General features: G+C 39.8%; 1 protein-coding gene across 2 annotated transcripts in view; it reads right to left on the bottom strand.

Annotated features, from left to right (window-relative positions):
• The window catches only part of CSTPP1 (centriolar satellite-associated tubulin polyglutamylase complex regulator 1), an 84,715-nt gene that overhangs the window by 54,967 nt on the left and 5,113 nt on the right, over window positions 1-24,635 (bottom strand). For both annotated transcript variants that reach the window (XM_051791929.1, XM_051791930.1), the window contains exons 2-3: window positions 19,085-19,187; window positions 2,453-2,583 (exon numbers count right to left, since the gene is read on the bottom strand). In XM_051791929.1, coding sequence (XP_051647889.1) covers window positions 2,453-2,583; window positions 19,085-19,187 — 234 coding nt within the window. The remainder of the gene's footprint in view (window positions 1-2,452; window positions 2,584-19,084; window positions 19,188-24,635) is intronic.

Raw genomic sequence — 24,635 nt, 5'->3', positions numbered from 1 at the left:
CACCTTCCAGCCAGTCCTCCCTTCTTCCTGGGCTCACCTTCACTTCTGATTTCTCTACACCTTCCCACCCCAAGTGGCATAGGGAGACCAGGAATGGGGGCTGCAGTCAGTTCATCACACATTGTCTCTGCCACTCCTTCCTCCTTGCTCTCTTCCCCTGCTCCAACACGGGGTCCCACCCACGGGAGACAGTCCTCCACAAACTTCTCCAGCATGGTACCCTCCCCAAGGCTGCAGCTCTTCACAAACTGCACCAGTATGTGCCCCTTCCATGGAGTACAGTCTTTCAAGAATACAGTGCTTTAGCTTGGAGCAAGGAGCTCCCCCATGGAGTCAGTCACAAGTCCTGCCAGCAAAGCTACTCCAGTATGGGCTCCTCTTGCCACAGGTCCACAGGTCCTTCCACAAGCCTGCTCCAGCATGGGTTTCCCATGCAGTCACAGCCAAAGAAAGAAATCCAGGCCTAGTCTATGTGGTAATAACCATATTTCACCCAACATGTTGCACAGGTTCAGCTTCTTATTCAATTAGTTCAGTTCTTAAGTGGCCATGAATGTTATGAGTTCCCTTACACACAAGTATAACAGAAAAAATCCCATAGCAACTAAAACTGAAAAAAAAAAAATCAAGGTTCTAGTCAATAATTACTGCTAGAGAATCAGAGAAATTGGTTTAAGTAGATGAAAATATTGACAGCAACTTCTCCAAAGTGACGTATTTCTGTCTCTAGTTAATGTAAAAAGAAAATGCATATAAATGTATAAATATACAGATAAACATGCCATATTTGCTCAGACTAAAAAGTTAAGCTACTGGACTTTAAGGTCAGAAAAATACACATTGAACTCTCTTAAGGCCCCAACCAGAGCATAGTAACATCAACCTGAGCTTTTGTTCCTGCGCTCACCCTTTCTCTTCCAAGTACCTTGGCAATTACATTTTCTTCCATAACCTTTTCATACTTACACATAAAACTACTAAAAGAGAAGGGAGATGTTATGTAGTTAAAACTTTTCAGTTCTTTCCAACAAATCCAGGTGCCCTTCATCTGGCTGAATTCAGATGCTACATAAATGATGAAAACTTACACTGGAAGTACTGCAGTGGGTACTTTCCGTTAGATAAGTTTCTTCTCAATTTGTCAATAAGGTTTACCACTAACAGTTGCAGTTTTGGTGGATGACTTTTAACTAGCATCTCTAACTCTCCTACAGAAACATGTTCTAGGAGTCTACACTTCATGTTTCTTGGCCCGATCTCAAATCACATATGTACTCATTAAAATTAGTATCACACGATTAGCCTGAAATGTTTGAAATATTATCCCTGAACTAAAGCAAATGATTTATAACATAATGAAGTTCCTATCACTGGGAAGAAGGTGTTACAGACAGCATAGTCAGTTACTTCAGTAGTTAATTACAGATTTTGTCATGTTGAACTATGATTGTTTAATTTCCAAAGATCTAAATGGCATATGTCAAAAAAGTCTTTATTCACAGTCTTGCAAACTCATAAATAGAAGTGTTGCAAAGCCTAGCCAGAAGGTGAGTTTTTATCTATATTTAAGAGACAGTTCTAGTCTTTCCTGCAAGAAGCAATGAGGCTGAATAGCCTTCAAAAAAGTGAGGTTTATAGTAAAAGAAACCCCATCAACATTCATATTTGTACAGCAACTTTAGTGTATTTGCTTAAAATAGTAAATTAAAAAGTAAAGCAAAACGTAATTTTAGTTGCATGAAGTTACATGAGTTTATTTTGAACTCTGGCCAGTTCTGTAATACCTAATATAGAGAGTGCAGTATAAGAATAACAAGACATGATAGTACAGTGCTGAATAGTTATTTTGCCATTGGAGCTTTTTATGTGTGGGTAGGGTTGTGGAAGAGGTCACACAGTTGTCAGTGGTCCCCTTCCACAGCCATTAGGATTTTGCACAATCATCTAGGAGCTGTGGCAGGACTAGTACAGGCACAGCTCAGGTGGCAGCGTTCACCACCCCACAGCCCAACAACGCTACAACCAACCTCCTGCAGGGCTCCTAAACAAAGCACTCGGTTACCTCAACTGTCTGATAATCTCAGCACCTCCTTCCTTCATGCTCCACATACAATATTCTAACCATCTCTGGGTCCCAAACACCAATCCCCAGCACATATTTTTTCCTATCCATCCCGATGCATAGGCCCATAGGTGTCCTCCCTCTGATCCACTGTTGCTTGGCATGCTGTTCTCTAACAGAAGAAGCACCAGCAACAAGGTGCTCCTACACTATTTTATTCCGGGAGCATTTTTTAACCATTCCACAGGGAACTGAGACGGTGTCTCCCTACTGACAATGTTAGAACATTAGAACACAGTGTGAAGTGTCACTATTTGTACTGCATTAACAGCCTAGCTAATGATTTTATTGTCAAGGTAACAGGACAGCAGCAGATGCTGGAATACTTGCCTCCGTTTTTCCCCACTGTTCGGAAACACCTCCAGAAGGTCCGAAGAAAAGATGCCCTGTTATGAGGGGTGGCTTGAACAAAGCTGAACTCACGGAATAAGATGTGTGTTCCTTGTCTCACACTGTTAAAACTGTGAAGATAAAGTCAAAATAAGAACATTAGAAAGCTGAACCAACATGAATGTTCTGGGAACAGCTAGAACAGTAGCAAGGAAACCACTGGCCATTACATTTTGTGAAACCAAATCTCCAAAGCTCATACCCATCTGTTCTCTGGAGAGAAGACTATTTGCAAAAACCACACATTGAAATTTAATTATAGGAATTAGAGGTTTGTGAAAATAAAATTCATTCTAAAGAATTCCAGCAAGGGGTGTCCAAGAGACACTTATTTGAAAACAATCCATTGGAAAAATGGCTGGTCAAGAGTAACTGTTGTTTTTCTGACCAAAAGATGCCCTTTCTTTTAGTACCATTTGAACTTCACTGCTATTCTCATTACAGTTTTCTGTAAAGCCACAAAAAAAAAAAAACCTCTTTAACAGAAGCCTCTAGATTTCATTCCTAGGTTACTGAAAGTTGACAGTATTGGATATCTAAAACTTACTGCAGTTGTCATGAAAAGATGACTGACACATCTCTAAACAACACTTTCCACTAGTGCATTTTGAAAAGAGTACCTGGTCAATATCAATTTGACACTCACATTTTGTATTTTAGAATAAATTTCTAAAATATGAGCTGTAAGCACTTTAGGTTAACTTATTACAGCAAACATTTGTCTTACAAAGGTTTCTCTGAAGTACAAGAAGTTCTCCTTTGGGCATGGTAAAGCTCAAGATGCAAGAACAAAAGAAATGCAAATACAAACATTATATACCAAAAGGTATAATGACAGGGTTGCCTCAAAGATAGATTTTGTGCATTCTGCTCTGCATCATGCAAGTGGGACAAAGCTTTGAAACACTCCAGAGAGATCATTAAAAACATTCACTTGGGACAGCAGCTTAACTCCCCGCATAGGAGAGAATTAATGCAAAGATACAAGTTTACTTTCATCACAGCATATCCTCTCCATAGGTAGCATCTCCACAACAGACAAAATCTGGTGGTCAGTGAACCCTCTCAGTTTGCAATTTTAAATCACCTCTTTAAATATAAATAGTTTAAATCACTTTATCCTTCATAGTACAGAAAAGGGTCTCAGACTTGAAAGAGAATTATACCAGACAGAGATGAGCAAAATTTTAAAAGTCACATGTCGACTGAGGCTGTGTGTGTGTTCCTGTGTGTTTATGTGGACAGAAGCCAATTCAGTTTTTACAAAAGGAATCATAATTTCTCATTTTTAACATCCTGGTTCTCAAACACATGTGAGCAAATGCAAATTTCTTGTCATGTGTTGAATAGTACAGAACACAGTTTCTAGCCCACCTGCCCAGGAGGAAATGCAACTCAAATAAAATAAGTACAATTACCTTGCGATTAAGAAACACTCATGATTCTTGAATCATGGAATTAGAACTCTTTCTATAAATATAATGGACAAACACAGTATTTCATATTTATGAAGCATTCTTCATGCACCACTGCTGTATGGTGTCATTGTCACAAGAGATTAAATAAATAAATCATGTGCCAGATCAAAATATGCCAAAATTACATGGCTATCATTGCAAGTAAAGAGTATTCATTACAAAGTGCTGTAGCTCACTGCCTTAAAGTGAGTTCAGAGTAAGGGAAAGTAACTTGCAAAAGGTCCCACAAGATGCCTGTGACAAAGCTAGAAATGGAATTTCAGATCTTCTCATCCCAAACCACAGCCTGTAAGATTTTTTTTCATTTCTGATTTGCATTGTTTTGCTGATGATTTGACAGGCTGATGGAGAAAAGGATACAAATGAAAAGGAAGAAACTTGGTGTAATAGGAGAAGGCAGCTTTCAGAAAGATAACATATATAAGGGAGACATTTTAGAAGAGAAAGAAGATGAAGGCACCATGATACAATTACATGCACCAAATTATCCTGCTCAGAACAACTACAGAACATGCAATTTCTGGAAGCAGATGCTGGCACAACTGTAATGGAAAGGTCTGGACATGAAGCTAACATACTATTAATTCACAACAGACAGCCCTACTATATTACTCCTTATTTCTAATAAGTGAAAATTCAAGTCACTAATATTTTCAGCATGGGATGGCTCTAAACCTACCAGGCAGAAGGCTATGATATCATTTGTTGTTGCTTACTCAGTTAAAAGAGTGGGTGGATATGCTGGAACGTCAGCACACCTGGATGTGCTGACAGCCAAGCGCCGTCAGCTAGTTGAGTAAAAGAGGATTTTGTTTAACTAAACAATGGAAAAAATTTTCCCGAAAAGCTCAAGTCTGGAAGCATGGGAGTCAGAATTTTATCCCAGTTAAGATGCTACATTTCAGACACCCCACTTTATAAATTCCTTTTTATAAGCTGTAAAAGTTCAGCTCAAAGGAGCCAGCCTGTGATGGAGCTATCCAGCAAGCAGCCCAATGGCAAGTCAACAGGTCTATTCATGGGCAGGGTCAAGATCTCTACAAGGGACAGGAACAGTATATATTTTGAACAAAATATATGATGAAATTCCTTTATCACGGGTAGATGAGCAGTACCAAAATAACATGGCCACTTTTTCTTTTAACAGCTGCCCATAGGTGAAGTTACTATCAATGTGGTAAGCTTACAGGTAAACTCTTCTGGAAGAAAAAGACATCATGACAACCTAAAGCCATTACAAGTATTCCAACAGCAGGAAGGGAGTATGACCAACACCTTGCCTATGACTTTTATATACATGAGAACAGATGTCTTCTCCAATTTCTCTCACTGAACAATTGACATCGCTAGCAAGATTAGGTGGCCAGAGCTTATCAGCACATTTGCAGGAGAAAGACTTATGAACAAACCAGGGTATCTCAACAAGTTATTACTTTGGCCTCAATCATTTAGAAACGGGTTTGTGAACTCAGAAGCAGGGAAAATAATTGTTCAGTTCTCTGGTTAACTTTTTTCTCCCCTTTAGGCATTTAGTGCAGCCATCTGCAAGAGATTCCTTCCAGAGGAAAGCTTTCAACAACTCTGCAAATCTCCAAGCCTCCTATTGCAAACTTAATGGTTGCTCCAGTCCTCTACATTACCAGTAAATAGAGTAGGTAAATTAGAACATTAACAAACAGTTACTAATCGTGTTATTTTATTTGTCTTGTTGAAACCAAGACTACAAATTCAACTGAATGTTCATTAGTTAGCAGCAGTTTTACTGTGAACACTCATACTTCACACAAGAATTGTTACACAACTGCATACTCCATTAACAAAACAGCTTTTCCCCTTCGCTTGGGAGAATATCCTGGAGATAGATGAGAGAAGAATAATGCAAGGTTCTCACTTGATGGGAAGTTCTAAAGAAATTTTTACAGTAGGGACTTCAAGATATTTACTTCCTCACTCCTTTCGTTTGCATGCCCCAAAGCAGCCAAATCACAAAACAGACTCTTCCAATGCCACTGCTGAGAAAGCTGTGTCTTGCAGCACACCCAGACTATGCTTGTGGGATGGCACATGCACATGAGGGGAAGAAAGAAGTTTTGGGAGAGGACTGTGATAAAACAGCCCTAGCTCTCAAATGGCTATGCTGGGAACTCTAGCACTCAGGTGCTGCTTTTTTTTGTACAGAGCTGCTTTCATAAGGCTTTGTCTTTTGTGTAATTACATTTCGGCAACCTGCCAGAGTTCAGAAACTTTCAAGCACTCTTTTCAAACCTTTGGACTTCTAAATAGATTGTAAAAGTCCCAGGATGCTATGGTAACATCCCAATTGAAACCCACTACAGCAGTTAGCCTCTGCCTGCTGAACTCGAGCAAAGCCAAATACACACAATGCAGAGAAAGCCTCAAGTCCTCAAGAAGGACAGAAGAGTTTGCCAGGCCCCTGCTGTCCCCCTAGCAGGTCCCACCTTTGGTTACCATGCAAAGATCTGAATGAGCTTACAGGATCCCTCCTCTACTAAATGGAAAACAAGGAACAATGACCATTATTCCTTATCTTACAGCATTACTGCTTGTATTTTCTATCAAGAGCATGAAGAAGGAAGGAAATCACTTTGAAGGCTTATGCTGCTTCTTCAGCATGAACAATTTACACACACAACTTTCCTCCCCAATTACACAGGTGTCTAAGTCATTAAAACAGAGTGTCTTAGCAAAAAATAAGGTAATCTCAAATGCAAAATTGCCATCAAAGGTTGTGTCTAGACTGACCGAAAAATGCGTGGAGAGAAACAGTGCAGAGGATCTGCTGTCAACATTATGTGCATCCTAGGGTTTGTTTTCTCACAAAATAGGCTCTAGACTAGCTCTAGTCTGGTCCCAAGGACTGAATGCTCATTTGCAGTAGGAACACATCTTCCAGTTTAGCTCCATCTGAAAGGAAGCCAGGTCATGAGCTCCAAGACTGCTTCAGGGTGTGAACTAAAGCACAGTAAGTAGGGATAATCAGGAGTATTAGGATTAGAGACTACAGTACAATGGGTAACAAAGAACTAGCTCTAGCAACAGAAAATACTGAAATACAAAAGGATTTAAATCCCAGGTCATATCTGTTGTTAAATCACTCATCCACACAAAGCAACCCCAAATGACCAATCACACTTATCCCAAGGCTATGCTCTGAAACAGCAAAGTGAGGTTTACCTTGTCTGGAAGGAGTCTTGAGAGGGAACACTTAAAACTGTAGGCAGCACTGGGGAAAAAAAAATTAACTGATGTGCAGATTAAATTACTGCTGTACGAATGTAGTTTAAGATCATTTTATTCTTCACCTATTGGTTTAAGTGTGCTACATTATTTGCAATATTCAGACGAATCATTGGACTGTTTCTGTAGCTATCCCTCAGAAGGTAGCATAGGACCATTAGCATTCCTCAATTCAAAGCTCTTGTATCAAGTGGTTTTTAAAATTCCATAGAAATTAGAGCTTGGGACAATGAAGCCAGCCTCAAGGAAATCACCCTCTTCCTCTAATGAAATTATCAGTGCTTTTTAGGCACTTCATCCAAAATGCGTTATGACAAAACAGATGCTAAAAGTTATTCCTGATGACTGGCTTTAAGGATCTGTTTTTTAACAACCAGGGAGATAGGAAATCATTAACACTCAAAATTTTGGCAAGACTGGGTAATGTAACACTGCAAACACAGAGACTGGATTTTTTGAGATCCTTTCTGTCTCACCCCGTCAAGTTTATTTCCCCTGAAGGGTGTGGAAAGACAGAAACGAGTGACACAAATTTTAATTATGTGTTTTCAGACTTTTTGGTATAGGTTCAGGAATCTCTGTATTCATAGCAGAGTTAATGCAGGTGGTACAGGGATTATCCCATGTACTGGGATAAAGGACATGAACCACACCACCTGTGACACAGCTCAGAGTAGGCAGCGAACAAGCTTTCTTATGTTGCTTTGTAGCAAATCAAACCCTCTGAGACCAGTCTACAGATTCTGGAGAAGGAAAGGATTAAGGGAGTTGCTATGCTTGCTTGTTATTACCCAGAAACCCTTTATCGTTTTTAGATAATTTTTCCTGTGCTAGGTCAGTAATTTAACATCTTAAGGCTTCCAAATCACAAGCTAAAATGACCACACTGTGTTATTAGCCCAGGATTTATATATAAAAAAAAATAAATTAAAAAGGCAAAAGGGGGGGGGGGGGGCGAGAATCTGTAAAAACAGAGGCCTTTTGATCAGTGCAGCATCCTGCAGTTTGCTGTAACTCAAGCTGACCATTCTTACACAGTAGGAATTAAGGACTCCTCCTGCCAGGCAGGGCCCTATTAAAACACAATAGCTGTTTGAAAAGGGTAAGCAAGCTGATATGGATATAATAGGCCACATATTGGGGCCCTTTTCTACTGTGAAATAAAGCTTCTTCTCAGAGTTATGAGCTGGGAAGCCTAGTATTCAGGAAGATGGGAAAGGGCATACAATGGAAGACGGTAAATAACCCTGCACAAGTCCTCCAAGGTGCTTAAGGGAAAAGAAGCCTTCACAGATAAGCATCAATCAACCATGACTAGTTCTTTCAGTCTGATCAGGTACTATTTCAGACTACATGGTGTTTCAGCAAGTCTGCAAAGGTCTCACTGGTATAAAGAGAGATTAAGTTTTTACAGTAGAAAACTGTGCGAGTTGCACATCACAGAAACAGCTGCATGAACACCATTATAACTATTTTTTATGGAGATTACTGCAAGTTGCTACCCAGCTTCCCTCACAAACCCCTGCCTTTTTTTCCCCAAATCTAAAATATATATATAAATATATATATATAAACAATAAAACAATCCAGAAGTATAACTACCCACAGAAAACTGCTAACTCTCCAGCTAATGTATTTAGTATTTGTTCAAACTGGTCCAACTTGACATTTTGGGGGAAGAAGAACATTCCTTACTGAACCACCCTATAACCCTCTATATTCTGAGGGTATGGAATATTCAAGTCCTCAATAAGCTTCATTATCACACAGCCATGATCTCCATTCTTTGTCTTCTTTTATTAACCAACAAGTATTTCTGCCCTCCCTGTCATGTTGAGGAATTCATTCACTAGCTGCAAGATGCTACAGAAACCACATAGTGAACCTGTGGCAAGGGTGAGATTTTACAAAGACAAAAAACACTATTAAAAACCCAAGCAACACAAGGTAGTGTTCAGATTTCCTCTAACCTAACAGCAGGTCTGAAAGGAGCTATGGAATTGACATCGGCTGGAGATGGATTTTGATATCAAAATGTCAATGTCCACCAAAAGAGGAGTATGGATTTGAAAATTATTGAATAACTGCACCCATCTTGATCTGCTAAGATCAAAGGGTAATGCCAAATGAAGACAAACTGACTCCTCAAAGCATAAGGAAGGGCCTCCTTGCTCCATTCTGCATGTAGTCTCCTGTATCTCCTATTGTAGGACAGTTCCATGTTTTATAAATTAGACTTTTAGTAATTTTAAAAGGTAGCAGCACAATCAGGTTATGACTGGGATGATCCATGAAATACTGAAATATAACTCCATAACTGTTCCAAAGAGGTTCGATACTGGTGCCATGCATACAGATCCCTTATTTGCTCATTTCAATCTTGGTTTGACTGGAAAATTTCAGAGGAAGAAAAAAATTTACAACTAACACTCTTTCACCTATTCAATTATCTTGGCAAGAAATATAGTACATCAAAGACTGAGCAGCTTCCAATATTTCCATCATGGCAACAAATGAACCTTGCCAAAATTCCTTAGTATAGATGAAGCTACCTCATTTCACATTACTGCTAACTCCACATTTAAAGATTGCTTAGCCAAACCATTTTGTGCTCACTACAACTGCTTGGCTACAGCGTTGACCAGCTACAGTTTGTCTAATTCATTTGAAGATACACAATAGGATTAATTTTGTAGGACATGAGGTTACTGCAAGTCTCTAAAGCTAATGTATTCTGGGATCTGTATGGATTCAACACGGCACAGCACAGAAAATCTCAGGTTCTCCAAAGACATCCAGATTTCTAGAAACTAAACTCGTTTGTTTGCTTGTTTTTAAAGAGAAGAAAGATAAACCATGTTTTTAAAATGCATTTTTCAGGCTTGCAAGACTTTCAGCGGTTTGCTATTCATGGAGATGCAGACATAGTTAAGGGATTTTATCCTGTAAAGGATAAGGAATCCTATTATGGGATCTTATCACATCCCATTGCTGCAGGCATTTGCTGATTTTTACAGCTTGATATATCCAATTCAAGAGAAATTTTACATTTGTTGGCCTTGTCCACAGTGGAACACATAGCAAAGCAATTAGAAATGCTCCTCAGGACTTTCTGAGACACAACAACATTTTGCAGTCTAAGAATAAAAACAAAAGTCCTTCCAACAACACAAAACAAACAAACAAACAAAACACCCAACAAAAAAACAATCTCAACTTCAGTTTTGGTCCATCTTTCCTTAAAGATATTTCTGGAAAAATAAAGTGTTCCTCAAACTTACACTGCTTTATTCCAGTTTAATAGAAAGTCTTATAAGCTCAGACAGATGGAAGCCAAGAACTCCAAAACTGATCTCCTATACACATAAAGTAGGCTAGACCCATGCCAAAGTGCTTCATTAAAACAAGAACTAAACCATGTGAGTAAGTAATACAAAGAGAGTTATAGTTATTGATGAAGTTATCGTGCATCCAACAGTGATTCTCTTACAGCCTGAGACACCAAAAGTTCATTGGAAGAAACAGTATGTTGAAAAAAGATATAGTCCTAACAGAAAATGATAAAACTATGTCTTGTAATTCTTAAGACTAATTTTAAAACCCCATACGTAATATGGAAAAAAACATTGATGTGTACCAAACTTTCTACTTTGTTAGGTTTTTCCAAAGCTGCTATTCTCTTGTGCATTTCTACTTAACTCCAGTTGCCAATTTCACATTGCTAAAACAGTTTTCTTCAAAACATTTAGAGAAGCTGCAGTAAATCCAATCCTCGCAGCACATGAGCAAGCATGAAGTGAGATTACTGCTTTATATACACATTGCAGATTGTATGCAAAAGACTCTAAATAGTCCTACTACATCTGTTGTGGATATATCAATATTTATTTTTCTCATCTTTTCCTATATATTCCAACAGTGACTCAGCAAGCAGAGCTAGGCAGTTTTCCAGAATGATGGAGAAAGATGAATGTCAAACAGTGATGTCAGCACTGCATACCTGTTTTGCATCACGGTAAGCTCTACTACAGACCTTTCCTCGGTGGAAGATGGACAATATAAGATTGTCAGAGTTCACCAATTCTGACTTGAGGGCTTTTTTACTTTTGCAAGGACACAAACAAAAACACAGCAGAGATATGTGATAAGAAACATCAGATATTAAAAAAAGCAGACTAACAGAGAAAATAAAACTAAACAAAAGACCCTGTGGCATCCCAAAAAGGATGTGATAAGCACTACAAAATACCCAATGGATGAAATGAGTTATGGTAAAATAACCACAAAGAGAACATATAAAGAAGGCTCTTTAAAGATTTTCTTAGGAACAGCAATGACTTCCATATCTATTCTGTTGTACTGCCAAATGCAGACAGTGGGATGGACTGGGAAGTAGAAAAACTTAATCACAAATGCACATAACAAAGAAAAATTTCTTCTCTATTACTTTCTAACTGAGATCAGACAAATCAATTTTCAGCAAATCCTCGGATTTTGTCCTTTCTCCTCTCTCCCTAAATTATCCAGGCTTGTTTAGTAATCATAAAATCATAGAATGCTTTGAGTTAGAAGGGATCTTAAAGATCAAGGCTGAGGCATCCACAACTTCTCTGGGCAAGCACTTCCAGTGCCTCACCACCCTCACAGTAAAGAATTTTTTCCTAATATCTAATCTAAACCTACCCTCCTTCAGTCTGAAGTCATTCCCCCTTGCCCTGCCACTACATGCCTTTGCAAAAAGTTACTCTCCACCTTTCTTATAGGCTTCCTTAAGATACTGAAAGGATGCAATAAAATCACCCCAAAGCCTTCTCTTCTCCAAGCTGAACAATCCCAAAACTCTTAGCCCTTCCCCATAAGAGAGCTGTTCCATCCCTCTAATCATCTAAGTGGCCTGCTCTGGAGTTGCTCCATGTCCTTCCTGTGCTGGGGACCCCAGAACTGGGTGCAGTACTCCACTGGATCTCACTAGAGCAGAGCAGAGGGGCAGAATCACCTCTCTTACCCTGCTGGCCATACTGCTTTGGATGCAGCCCAGGACACGTTTGTCTTTCTGAGCTGCAAGTGCACATTGCCGGGTCATGTCCAGCCACTCATCCATCAGCACCCCAAGGCTTTTTTAGCAGGGCTACTCATGACCTACTCATCCCTCAGCCTGTATAAATTCATACATTTGAAGTCACAAAAGTCTGATTTTAACTCCCAGCTGGCATCACATATACATCTCCAAATCTGCACTAGTAACATCAGCAACTATGATGAAAAGCAATAAAAAAATTGGAAGCATAAATAGAATTATGCAATAATAATAATCACAGAATCACAGAATATTCTGAGTTAGAAGGGACCCACAAGGATCATCAAGTCCAACTCCTAGTCTGGCACAGGAACATCCCCAAGAGTCACACCATGTACCTGAGAGTATCATCCAAATACTTCTTGAACTCTGGCAGCCTTGGTGCTGTGACCACTTCCACGGGAAGCCTGTTCCAGCACCTAACCACCCTCTGGGTGAAGAACCTCTTTCTAATATCAAACCTCCCCTGACACAAATTCAGTAATAATTACAAACTAAAACTAGCCAGAGAATAGTACATTCAACTCTAGTCCAGAGAAAAATCACAGACACAGTTAGATACATAAAGTCTAAGTGCTTGTACCATTTGTCACATTGTTGGACTTCAGCTTTTGGAAAACATCAAACTTTTTTTTCCTCCAGTATTGTTAGCCATCAACACTGCCTATATGCAACTGGCTTTACCTAAAGAAAACTCAGCTCCATGGCAAATGTGTTGCCTTTCAACCTTCAAGGCTGTAAGAATGAATACAAACATACCCGACTACATAAGGTCTCCATAAAGTAGTTAGCCCACTTCTGCTGAAACTATTCTGACAAAGACTACAAATAAATACATAATTTCTGTGATGTAAAGGAATAGGGAAGAAGTGGGCAAAGACTGCATCGTTACATCAGTGAATACATGCTAGGAGCATCATAATCTGATCACACTGCACATGGAAGTTTTGATTGCCTCTCTTCAAGAAGCAAGAGCACAGTGCAGCTCAAGTCAGTGTATAAGTGAAGAGTTATCTATGGATAACTACCCTGTGCTGACAAGATGCTGATATCAAGTGCTAACATACATATGGTTTGGCAAATCCTCTAGATTTTTCTGTCACCAAAACAGTATGGTAAGTTTCCTGAGTGGAGTATATTACCACATACAGCATCACTGGTAAATACTGTCTTTAAAGTTCAATTTTATGTTAGTCCTTTGCTACAAGTCTTCCAAGACAGTCCTGCTTACTAAAGAGATTCCTCACATTTTTATCCCCCCTGTATTTCTTTGCAAGGTAGTATCTACTGAGTATCTACTGACCTGTAAGATTCTCAAGTACGTGGGAAGAAAATACTACATTTTCTAATATGTTGGCAACATGTACAAACTACAGTGTGAATCAGTGTATTATTGCCATTAATATATGCATTTTTTCCAGCTGTTTACTCAACAGCAGTCATCCCAATCAGCATATCTGTCAGGTTAGGACCTGTTGCAATGTTTGTTACAAAGAAACAACTCTGGGAAAAATCAAGAATTCATAGATCCTGTCTGTCATATGAAAATCCCAACGCTGTTTCTGCTGTCAAGCAATTTTGTAACTAAAAACATCCCACTTCAGGTGACAGATCTACAGATTCCAGCCAAAATTCACATAATTTAAATCATAAATAAACTGATTTATCCACAATCCCCAGATCTCCCATAGCTCTCATATAAAATGCATACTCCACGCACAGTAGACAGGGGGTATTGAAATTCCATTTCTAATATGGGCTGGGGAAACTTAGATTACAAGGAAGAGAGTTTGCTCTTCTGACAACTCTTCTCCGTAGAGGTAAGACTGGAATGCAACAAAGGGACTTTAACAGAAAGGCTTTGTGTCCATTAGCAACACTCTTAGTGGAGAAATATGCAATTATTTGTAGGTTCCCCAGAAAGATTCATCAACAAATTCAGTCCTGCAAATCCATGTACTGTGTGGAGAGGAACTTTGAAAATGTCTCTCTCATAGCAATTTATTCACATTAGCTGCAAAATCTACTCCTCAGAGCTTCTGGCATGAGTGCTGTTTCTGAGTTCATATATTCATCCTCTTTCCACTGATAACTGAAGAGCAAAGGAACAGCAGACAGCAGTCTTATGCAGTGCCCTAGGGATCAAGGAATCCCAAGTAAAAGCCTGTCAGAAACCATCAAGCACATTATCCCAGCTGAGATTTTCAGCCTAAAGGGCAGCTCCACAGCTAGGTCATTGACAGTAGCAGCTCGATACCGATCACATGGCTCAGTGGAGTCTTGCATTTAGTGTAACAATTCTGTCTTTTTTTCTCCAAAGTAGAAGACATGTAGGAATCCTGAGAGTATCTGAGGAACACATTAAATGTCTTTTTTTTTGCAATTGCTCACAAGATTATATCAGAGAGAATATCAACATTTTATGTAATATCCTAAAAGTATTATTACCTCCCAGATGCTACTGATTCGGTCAAAACACACAGAACTAACACTAAAAAAACCCAACAACCAATGCCCCTCCCCCAAACAGTCATACTGAAAAATTCTAATGAATGGCTCCATCTCTCAGAAAGGGAATCTGGCACAACTTGTCAAAGCCCTAAGGACCTTCTCACTACTGTTTTTGCTGTTTGTACTACAATCGTACAAAGCACAGAGACAACACTCTACAATGCTCGATGCTGTAAAGTACATGCAGTACAATATGACTTCTGTCTTGAAGAGCTTACACTATCCTTGCAAACAAGACAAAACAAGTTACTCTGAAAAGGGGAAAGATGCAGAGCAGATGATAGCAAGATGACGGTGATGATAAGGCCTACATACACAGATGCAAAGAAAAAAGAAAATCAATGGCTCTAAGCTAGCTCTAAGAATCTCTCCTCTTCATAAGCGGATAATTCAGCTTATTTCCAGTTGCCAATTAAGGCTGTCTTCAGTGAGTGGCTTAGTTCTCATGGGCATCCCATCTGTCTTGTGCCTGGCCCTTCCCCCCTCTCTCCTCCCCCAAGGGTACTGAGACTTTTTTAAAGAGGAGGACATTGTTTACTCTATAGGTCTATTTCTGTAGTGTTGTATAGCAATAAAGGATTGAAAAAGTCAAAAGTTTTTCTGATACCAAAGCCTGTGTCTTTGCCAGAGAAAGCCAAGGGAACAGTATCATATTTGTCCCTAAGAAAAGAGTTGAACGAATTGTTCCAGCTAATCCAGACAACAAGAGAAAATGAGGTAGTTGATACTTCTCACCGTGATAACATCTTCCTACCCAAGGATCCCAAATTATATAGCACTGGCAGTCCTGTTACTCCAAAAAAAGCAAATGTTCTGTTTGTAAAATAGGGCTCTACACAGTGCAGAGATGGTCTTTTGAACTGCCAGGCACACAGCAGATCTAAAAGCGGTATCTGACCCCCAAGCTCCTCAAACACACACATCATAAATGCCTTCTCAGGTGAATACTGTTAAACTGTGGCACAAGATCCAGCAGGGGCATTCAACTTAGAGCCAGCAGAAACATCCTTTACAGAAAAAGCAGATCTCAGACAGTTTGCAGAGTCCAATGGAGTAGTGCTGCATCTGCAAGCTAAAAGCAAGATGTCTTTCTCAGTCATGTTCTGGCTGGCAGGTGGTCAGGAGACGTTTCACCAGAAACAAAAGAAAAGCAGTGTTTTGGTATAAGAATACACACTCAAAAAAAATGCCCTTTTCTGTTTCTGCAGTTCATTTGTATTTGGTTTATCAAAGAAGCAATGGAAGTGACGGGAAAAAGAGTTTCCTGACCAAGGTAAGTTATCTCTGGTTTTATTTCTGAGCTTTCCAGAGAGTCTTGAACAGAGTAGCATATCTACCTGCATGCTGGAAGAAAAAGTCTCAGGCAAAAGTTATCCTAGAAGAAAAGCAAAATTTACTAGTAGGAAGTATCTTTGTCAATTTTTTATTCTGTTTCTTCCAGCTGAAGTGAAAAAAAAGACACACAGACTCCCTTTAAGATCCCAGAAAATATAAAGTGGGATGCTATGCACATTCCCTCTGCGTGATCAAATGCATTAACATGGGGGCCCTGTTTTTCTTCAGTACAGGAAAGATCAAGAAAACAGGATGATAAATAATGTATAGGAGGGACGTGTCCCTTTAAGATATGTTGGTACAGACATTAGGCTGGAAGAAGTAAAGCAGCACTAATGTGTAAATACACAGAGGGCTTTCAAGAGTCTGTATTTCATGGAGATTCAAAGGCAGAGCAGAGACTTCTCAGGCTTGTAATGAACAAATACCAGTAGCATTTCAGCATACCTATAAAGTAAAGATCAGTCCTAAGAGAGGCATAATTCTACTTGTTTAGCTAAAATATGTGGATTAATTGGCAGAAGGGTGATTGATCCCTATTCCTGTAAGGGTCAGGAGTGAGTCAGACGAGGGGAGGTTCAAGGTACTCCCAAGATTGAAAGCAGATGTCCACATGATTGGGACAAATGAACAATAGAATATAGTGGGAGAAAAAACTATCCTCAAAGACTAAAACTGTCCTGGAAGGAAAAGCGTAGAGATGAAGGCCAGCCCTCAGCAATCACCAATCCCAGTGCAAGGTGGTGGATAGCAGTGAAATACATATCCAATTTAATTTCTCAGAAACAACTGGAAACACTCATTGCCAGCAAAACACTTACTGCTTGATCCATATAGAGCTACGTGACAATGTAATTTTCAGTTCTGAAATTTCACCCAGGTAAACTAAGCCCCAACAAAATTTTCTTAATTACCCAGAAAAATAGTGGTTGTAACTGGCTCAAAAACTTGAAGTAACTCATGGTAAGGTGGGGCATTGCAATGCATGAGGGAAAGGCCATGGTTGATCTTCAGCGGTGAATCCAGCCAGAGAGGTCCATGGAACACCACTCTCTTGAAAAGTGTGCCCTCTGAGAGGAGTTTGGAGAATACCTAACATCCCTCCTTGACAGACTAACATAATTTCTGAAAGGTTACAGATGTCATTAATTTACCCCATACACACTTAAAAACCCCACGTTACTTGCTTGGGCCTGCCTGCTAGCTTTCTAAACCTTAGGCTTGGTCTCTAATCTTAAGTGAACATAAACAGGGAAAGGACATTGTGAAAAACCGGATGCCCTAATATTAAGTCCCTTACATCTCAAATCACTGCAGCATACTTCCAAACGTGCACATTCCAATACTCTTCCTTAGAAAAACCTGGAACAAGAAAAACACTGGGAGAGTGCCCACAAACCTTCCGGAGTCTCACAAGTTATCTTTGAGTTTGAAGACGCTGAGATTAAAGATCAAGCTTATTTGCTTGGGAGAGCAGCGCAGCTTTCAAAGCACAGCCTGAACAAACGCTGACAGTTGAGAGAATGAACAGAAATCTGTTGGGCAGTGAGGGCTCACCACTAAGCCCTGGGAGCCAGAACATATGACACTTTTATAATAGGAAGCTTTGCATTCCGAGTCTACCTACACCCATATTTCCTATCATTTATTCTCCATTTCTAATGAAGAATCCCACATTTTAAATCTTCACAGCTCTCCATGTTACTAAGCCTATTTGTGCCTTGGTTCAGGGACACAGTTTGATCTGCTAAACTTCAGACATATTATAAAAGAAAAAAAAAAAAAAAAAGAGAATGACTGGTTCTATATTACAGAGAGAATGAACGTGCAGCCTTTTCCTGTCTTTCATGAAATCAGAAACTCCACAAAACACTCACTGTGAACAAGAAGCCATTGTAAAAAAATCGTATTTTTGAAAATAAATGGGAAAAACAAGATCTCCAGCACCTAATCAGAGGGTTGTGTTCTATGGTGAGAGTTTTGTTTATTATAGTGGTCTTGAATTACTATTTATTCTTTCAAAGGTAGAAGAGGAACAGGAAGTAAAAAGAAGATGGTCATCACATCAAGATGAAGATATACTACAGAGAAGCAATGTGAACAGTTTCACTGCGTGGAAGACCTCTTGGTCATCATTTAACTTTTTAAGTATATATGATCAGAAGGTTAAAAAAGGCCCTGAAGTGTCATCTTGAAATTAGATGCAAACAAAATACAATCTGGAGAGATGCCTGAACTACAATTTCAGCTGGGTATTTCAGAGCCACCTTGCCTTCAACTCTGTTAAAGAAATCCTGTTGGTGGGTGGAGGTCACTGTAGTCACACTCTTTATCTTAAGCTCTTGTTTACTGACTATTTGCTCAGCTGACTAATGTTAGTACTACTTTCTGTGGACAGAAAGCACACAGTTTTTCCCTCAAGAACCTTTTTGCTAATTAGTAGGAAGAGATTATCTGTGCTTATGCTCAGTATTTAAGGACTTATGGTGGTTTTAAGGGAGGAAGAGGCATTCTATTAAAGCATTCAATAGGACAACAATCACACAAGGAGAAAAACAGTTCAAATTCATACTCAGAAAAAGAAAGAATGAGTGCTGCTGAAACCAGTATCTGCTTTTGATACTAATAGTCCTGATTAAGACAAGTAGAATTTGATTTTCTGTCAAAATGTTTTTAAAAGCTCTGCTCCCCAAAGTGATTGCTTCACATGAATGTTTGTAATAGAAAAGGTACTGAACTGTATGAAAACCATGCATGTTTCCAAAACATGCTCGGGCAGCCCTTGGCTAACCCAGTGAAATCCAGCATTCATAACATAATCAGCATGTGTCCAGTTCCATTCTCCATGGACCCTGTCTTTTTCCAAATGCCCCCCTCAGGCTGGTCCTATTGGCAGTGTCCTGATGTACTTACTATTCAGTGAAGAACCTGGCAATGCCATACTGACTAATATCTTCTCTGTTCTCCAGCAGCTGGCTCACTGCATCCTCCATGTATGTGAGGACATGTCTTTGAGCTGCAAATAAAAGACAGTAAGAGACAGAAGTTAGAATACAAGGAGCCTGCAAAGCCCAGAGCCAGACAAGCCCAGTTGTGCTGGGCTTTATACAACAAGCCAATAAGCATTTGCTCCCTCAATTAGAGAGTAGAGGTTTCTTTCTCCCAGATACGGATAGTAAAATTCCTAACCTAAATCCTGCTTTCCTTTCTGGCTACACAGTTAGTCATTAACAATGCTGACCCTTTTTTAGAATCCCCTGAGATTCTGGTATTGAAGAGAGAGGATAAGAAGTTGTGAGACTGCTTCACTGGGATATGCTCACTCAGGAGGAGTTCCTGATCTGTGTTCAGAGTCACAGCCATCTTTATAAACAGATCATCGAAGACGTTTTGATGGGGCTGTTGCAAAGTTTTGGGTGTTCCCTGCCCTTCCCTCTTTACCAAAGCCAAGTAGCTCTAAGGTTGTTCTGTAAAGGCTTTTTCCTAAAGGTGCAAATAAAAGTACATCTGTTTCCAAACAAGCATCAGTGAATGTGGCAGGTGGGGAACAGGTCTCAATGCCAAGAGAAATTTATATTGCTCAACAGTCAGTCTCAAATTACTGCCTAGGCCAAACATGAGGGAATTTCAGAAGTGGTGGATCTGCCACTACCCAACCACAGAATGCCACTCACTTTATAAGACTCCTGAGTAAAGACAGTTCAGTAAAACACAAACTGTTTTGCTGCTTCTATAGGGGCAGACTCTACAAATCAGGCAATTGCCAGGGAGGAAGCAGCACAGATTTGCCACTGAGCCCCTTTGATGTTTTTGGCTAGAAACCAAGTTGGAGCAACAAAGAGCCAAGTCTGAGGTGATGTGCCAGCACCAAGCAGTAGACTTTCCAAACCTACAAGTTCGACGATCAGAAGGCAAGTTACAACGAACCCAGGAAAATCATTCCTAACCCTGGAAAGCACACAAACCCTGTTCCCAAAGCACGCAGCTCCATCTTAAACATGTATGCTACTGCATCTTTGCAAGTAGTGTCGTGTCCTAAAAAGAGTAGGAGAAACCCCTTAGGGAATATAGGAAAGGCAAGAGCTGTTCTTGCTCCATGCCAATCTGCTCCAGACTTAGCAGCATCATCCTCTCACCAGCAACTGGCCAACCTCAGACCCACACAAATATTCTTCAAACCATTTTAATTTGTGCTTAATATCCTGGTAAGCATCAAGGCTGCACCACTTGATACACAGCATGGAAGTCCCTTTCATCTTAGTGTGGGGCAGGTGGACTTCAAGAGAGGCCCGGAAATGATTATTCCCAGTGGATACAGTGATTAAAAGTATGTATGAATATTGATTGCTATCAGGGGATTTCTCTGCCTGGAACACTTTTCAGGACAATGGTAAAATTGGTTAAGCACACCCTGGAAAATACCTTGCAGCTGATAGCAAAATGGTGAGCCAAAGGTTTAAAGATATTATCTGGCACTAAAAGATATAGGGTGTAGCTTTATTTAATTATTTTAATGTGAAGGAATAAATTTAATTTATGTGAGTGATTAAAGAAAAATAGCTCTGCGCACCTGTGTCCCCTGAGGGAAGAATGAGTCGTGCAGCTCAGTCATAGGCTCAAGATAGCAGCAACTGTGTAACTTTACTTCAGCCCATCCTTCCTCCCTCCCCCTTATGCAGTCCATCTTACACTCAGCAATGGTGTTCCCAGGCCCCTCTTGAGCTGTCAGTGGTACCAGATCAAGCCAGGAAATGGTACTGGCAGACAGGCATCCTCTCAGCCTGCACTAAACCTCTGCTCAACGGCAAAACCATTCTCAAAACTTTCCGCGGAAGTATACACTCCTTTCATAGAATAGCCCCTATCAATGAACCATATTTCTGCTAGTTTGCTTCTTTAGAGTCATAAACCTCTCTCCTAAAAACCTATCGGAACAGACAGGCATGGTCCCACAGTGCTACACAACACAGTGTAAGCTGACCTCTATAACACCTTTGAATCTGCTCCTGGAGAATAAATTAACTTTCAAGATAGAATTTTAGACATTTCTATCACATTTCAAAATGTACAGAAATACATATAGGTCACTAGTAAATACGGTAGCTGGTAAAAGAGTATTTCTGTTAAGCTTTTTGTTGCACAACCTAAGGATCCGGGCAAAGAGCTTCTCTCCCTATTTCCCAGAAGGTGGGTAGAGTTGTAGGGGAGGGAAAAAATCTGTGACCAGAGAAGCTGAAAGAAAATAGCACTTGTAATTTTCTGAGAAGTCCCCCTCTTTGTCTCTTTGGCTGCTGTGCTGTTTTCCAGGTAGCACCATTTCACACTGCCAAACCAAATTCCAGCTCTGGCTTCCTGTTCACTGACTACCCAGTTCCATGGAACAATGCAAGTAGTAAGTTTTATAACCCAACTAACTCTACCCTACACAGAAAAGTCAAACAAAATGTAATTTGCAGGCAGGTTTTAGCAGGCCAGAGAGGCAAAATAAAGTGCCAGGAGTCTGGTTATAGCAAAAGAATAGTTCCTTAATTTATACAAATGGTACTTTCCACAACAAACACTGGAACCATACAGGAACATTAACTATTTATGCAAGCATAGTCAAAAATCTGTGGGGTTTCTGTGCAAAACAAATGAGATGAGTCATATCTTTTAATACTTCTTGAAAACTCAGGGATAATGATGTATTGGTATGCATATTGCTCATATTTTTGAGGCCCACTTTGCAATAATAAGGTAGCAAGTCCAAATCAGAATGTAAAGCCCAAATAGTCACATCACTGTGCTATTACAGCTTGTTGTCTCTAATAATTTTCTTCCTAACAGAACTCCAGTATACTGCAGCTTCCACACAGGAGGTAATACATCAGGGCATCATCCTCAGCATTTATTTGTTTATGGCTTATTGTAACAAAAACTCCTTAACCATACAAAACTTTCCAATGCAACCCATATTCTGTAAACTCTACTGTGGAATCACAGGCAACTACCACAGTCACTAAGTAAGCATGCCTGCCTCGCTCACTTGGTAGGTGCTACTCTTTGCTCTCAGATTTAAGAACTAACAGGCAGCTTTCACAGAGGGATCTGACAGAATAAGTTCACAGAGGAGCTTTCAGGCAGGCAGCCCATAACCTGATGTTAAGTAAATACCTTTGAGCAGAACATCTTAATTCTTATCCCTAAACCACTAGCAGTGGTGTTACACTTGGAGCCTCCGTGCAGTCAGTAGCAACATACACAGCACAGCTCCTCCGAAGCTGGCTCCTGCAGCACTTAAAAGAATGGCCTCTGATGGTGTTACCACCACATTCACATGCTCACATCCCACCATCACTCACATGCCCAATGTTTAAAATTAATTTTGGAGTGAATGTACTTTTGGCTCAGAACCAAATTCAGGGCTGAGCAGTGGCTGTTCAATTCAAGCTTGGCCAGACCAAGCCATACAAATCTTCTCCAGCTTACAAATAAAAGGCACAATGAGGATTACATCCACAGTCAATCCACAGTCTCACTGAACTTCTCTACAACAGATTAGACAATCACAACAAATTCCACTTAGCCATACCCCACCAAATAATTTTGCACACATATTTAAAATAGTAAAAAGAGTCTTTTTATAAGACACCAAATTACTTGTTTCAATCTACTTGTGAGAAAAAAAAATCCACTAATTCATATGTTTTATTACAAATGTGGTAAGAACAAGCATTGATATTTTGAAAGATTTGAAGGAAAATTTAATGCAAATAATATCACTACATGAAACAGAATACGTGGACCGAAACTCTCGAAGACAGAAATTCAGGAGGAAGGAAGGAAATACACGTCACCTTTAAGTCATGATACTGCATATATGTAATGGTTTTATTATCAGCAGTGTTCAGGAATGGAGGGGATTAAGACCTTGGAATTGCCACAGTACTGTTTGCATCAGTTATATGATAGTTACTCCAGCACACATCGGCAACTTCATCACATTAACCCTACTGGTTTTGCATATTAGTTTCCCAGTTTGACAACTTAGATGCAACCCCCTAATGCTACATTGATAATAAGCTTCTTCTTCCAACAAGACTGAGTTTCCTAAAGACAAAGACGAAAAACTGAAGGTTAGTATACCAGCACACTTACCAAGAAGTGATGCTGCCTGTCATATTCCTTGAAAGGAATAGCAAAATACGTGATGACCAGAAGATGAAATTAAAAATCACAGCAGATAATGCAAATTAAAAATAAAGTGTGCCTAATCATGGCTAGAAGTAGCTCTGCAGCATTTAACATCCTGCTTTGCTGAGGCTGCTGAGCTTTTTGGGATGGAAGTCAGCTTAAAGAAGACAGAAGTTTTCTATCAACCTGCACCTCAGGAAGTCTTCCATCATCCCCATATCACCGTTGGCGAATCAGAGCTCAAATCATTTCAGCAGTTTAATTACCTAGGTAGCCTCATCTCCTTGGATGGTAAGATTGACAGAGAGACAGACAACAGGTTAGCAAAGGCATATAGTGCTTTTGGAAAACTCCATAAAAGAGTTTGGTGAAACAAACACTTGAAGAAAAGTACCAAGATCAGTGTTTACAGAGCCATAGTGCTGTCTACTCTCTTATATGGATCCAAATCATGGGTCATCTACCACCACCACCTGTGACTCCTAGAACATTTCCATCAGCGCTGCCTCCGTTCAATCCTAAACATCCACTGGTCAGATTATGTGACTATCACGTCTGTTCTAGAACAAGCAGCTGTCACAAGTATAGAGGCCATGTTACTGAGAACACAGCTGCACTGGGCAGGGCACATCTCCAGGATGAAGGACCACTGCCTACCTAAGATCTTGCTTTATGGTGAACTTGCCACCGGCTGCCGCAAGAGAGGAGCCCCAAAGAGAAGATACAAGGACTCCCTGAAACAACATCTCAGCCTTGGCCATATTGATCAACATAACTAGTCTACTCTGGCCTCCAATCAAGAGGTCTGGTGATACACTATCTATAAAGTGTGCCAAATAACCTGAAGAAAAAGTATGATTGGAATAAATTGGTATCAGATGGTAAAAGATGTATCACATCCCTTATTTAAAGAAGCAGCAGAACAGAGCCATACAGGTTACTTACAGAGGTAAATCCTTATTTATAAAATTATTATCAAATCATCTATTACATTATTGCTTAACTCTTCAGGAGAGATGACTTCTTCTGGAACATGAGCTGTCTATCAAAGTAATCTGTTCTGTATGCACACAAGAGGGCTTTTATTTTTACAGTGGGTTCATTCCTGGCATAACTGTATATGCTGAAAAGTCAGGAGTGGGAATCCCTGGATAATAAGACCAACTTTTATTACTTATTTGCCTCCTCCTCAATTGAAGTGCTGAAAATACAGACTACTTGATGCAATTAATATTATGATTCATTTCAGTTATCAGAAGCTCAAGAGCATAACAAGCTTTAATGTATCTGA

This window comes from Manacus candei, unplaced genomic scaffold, assembly GCF_025592945.1.
Source record: "Manacus candei isolate 608988 ecotype Guabito, Panama unplaced genomic scaffold, ASM2559294v1 h1tg000033l, whole genome shotgun sequence".
Classification (NCBI taxonomy): Eukaryota; Metazoa; Chordata; class Aves; order Passeriformes; family Pipridae; genus Manacus; species Manacus candei.
This window is presented reverse-complemented; position numbering and strand designations above follow the sequence as displayed.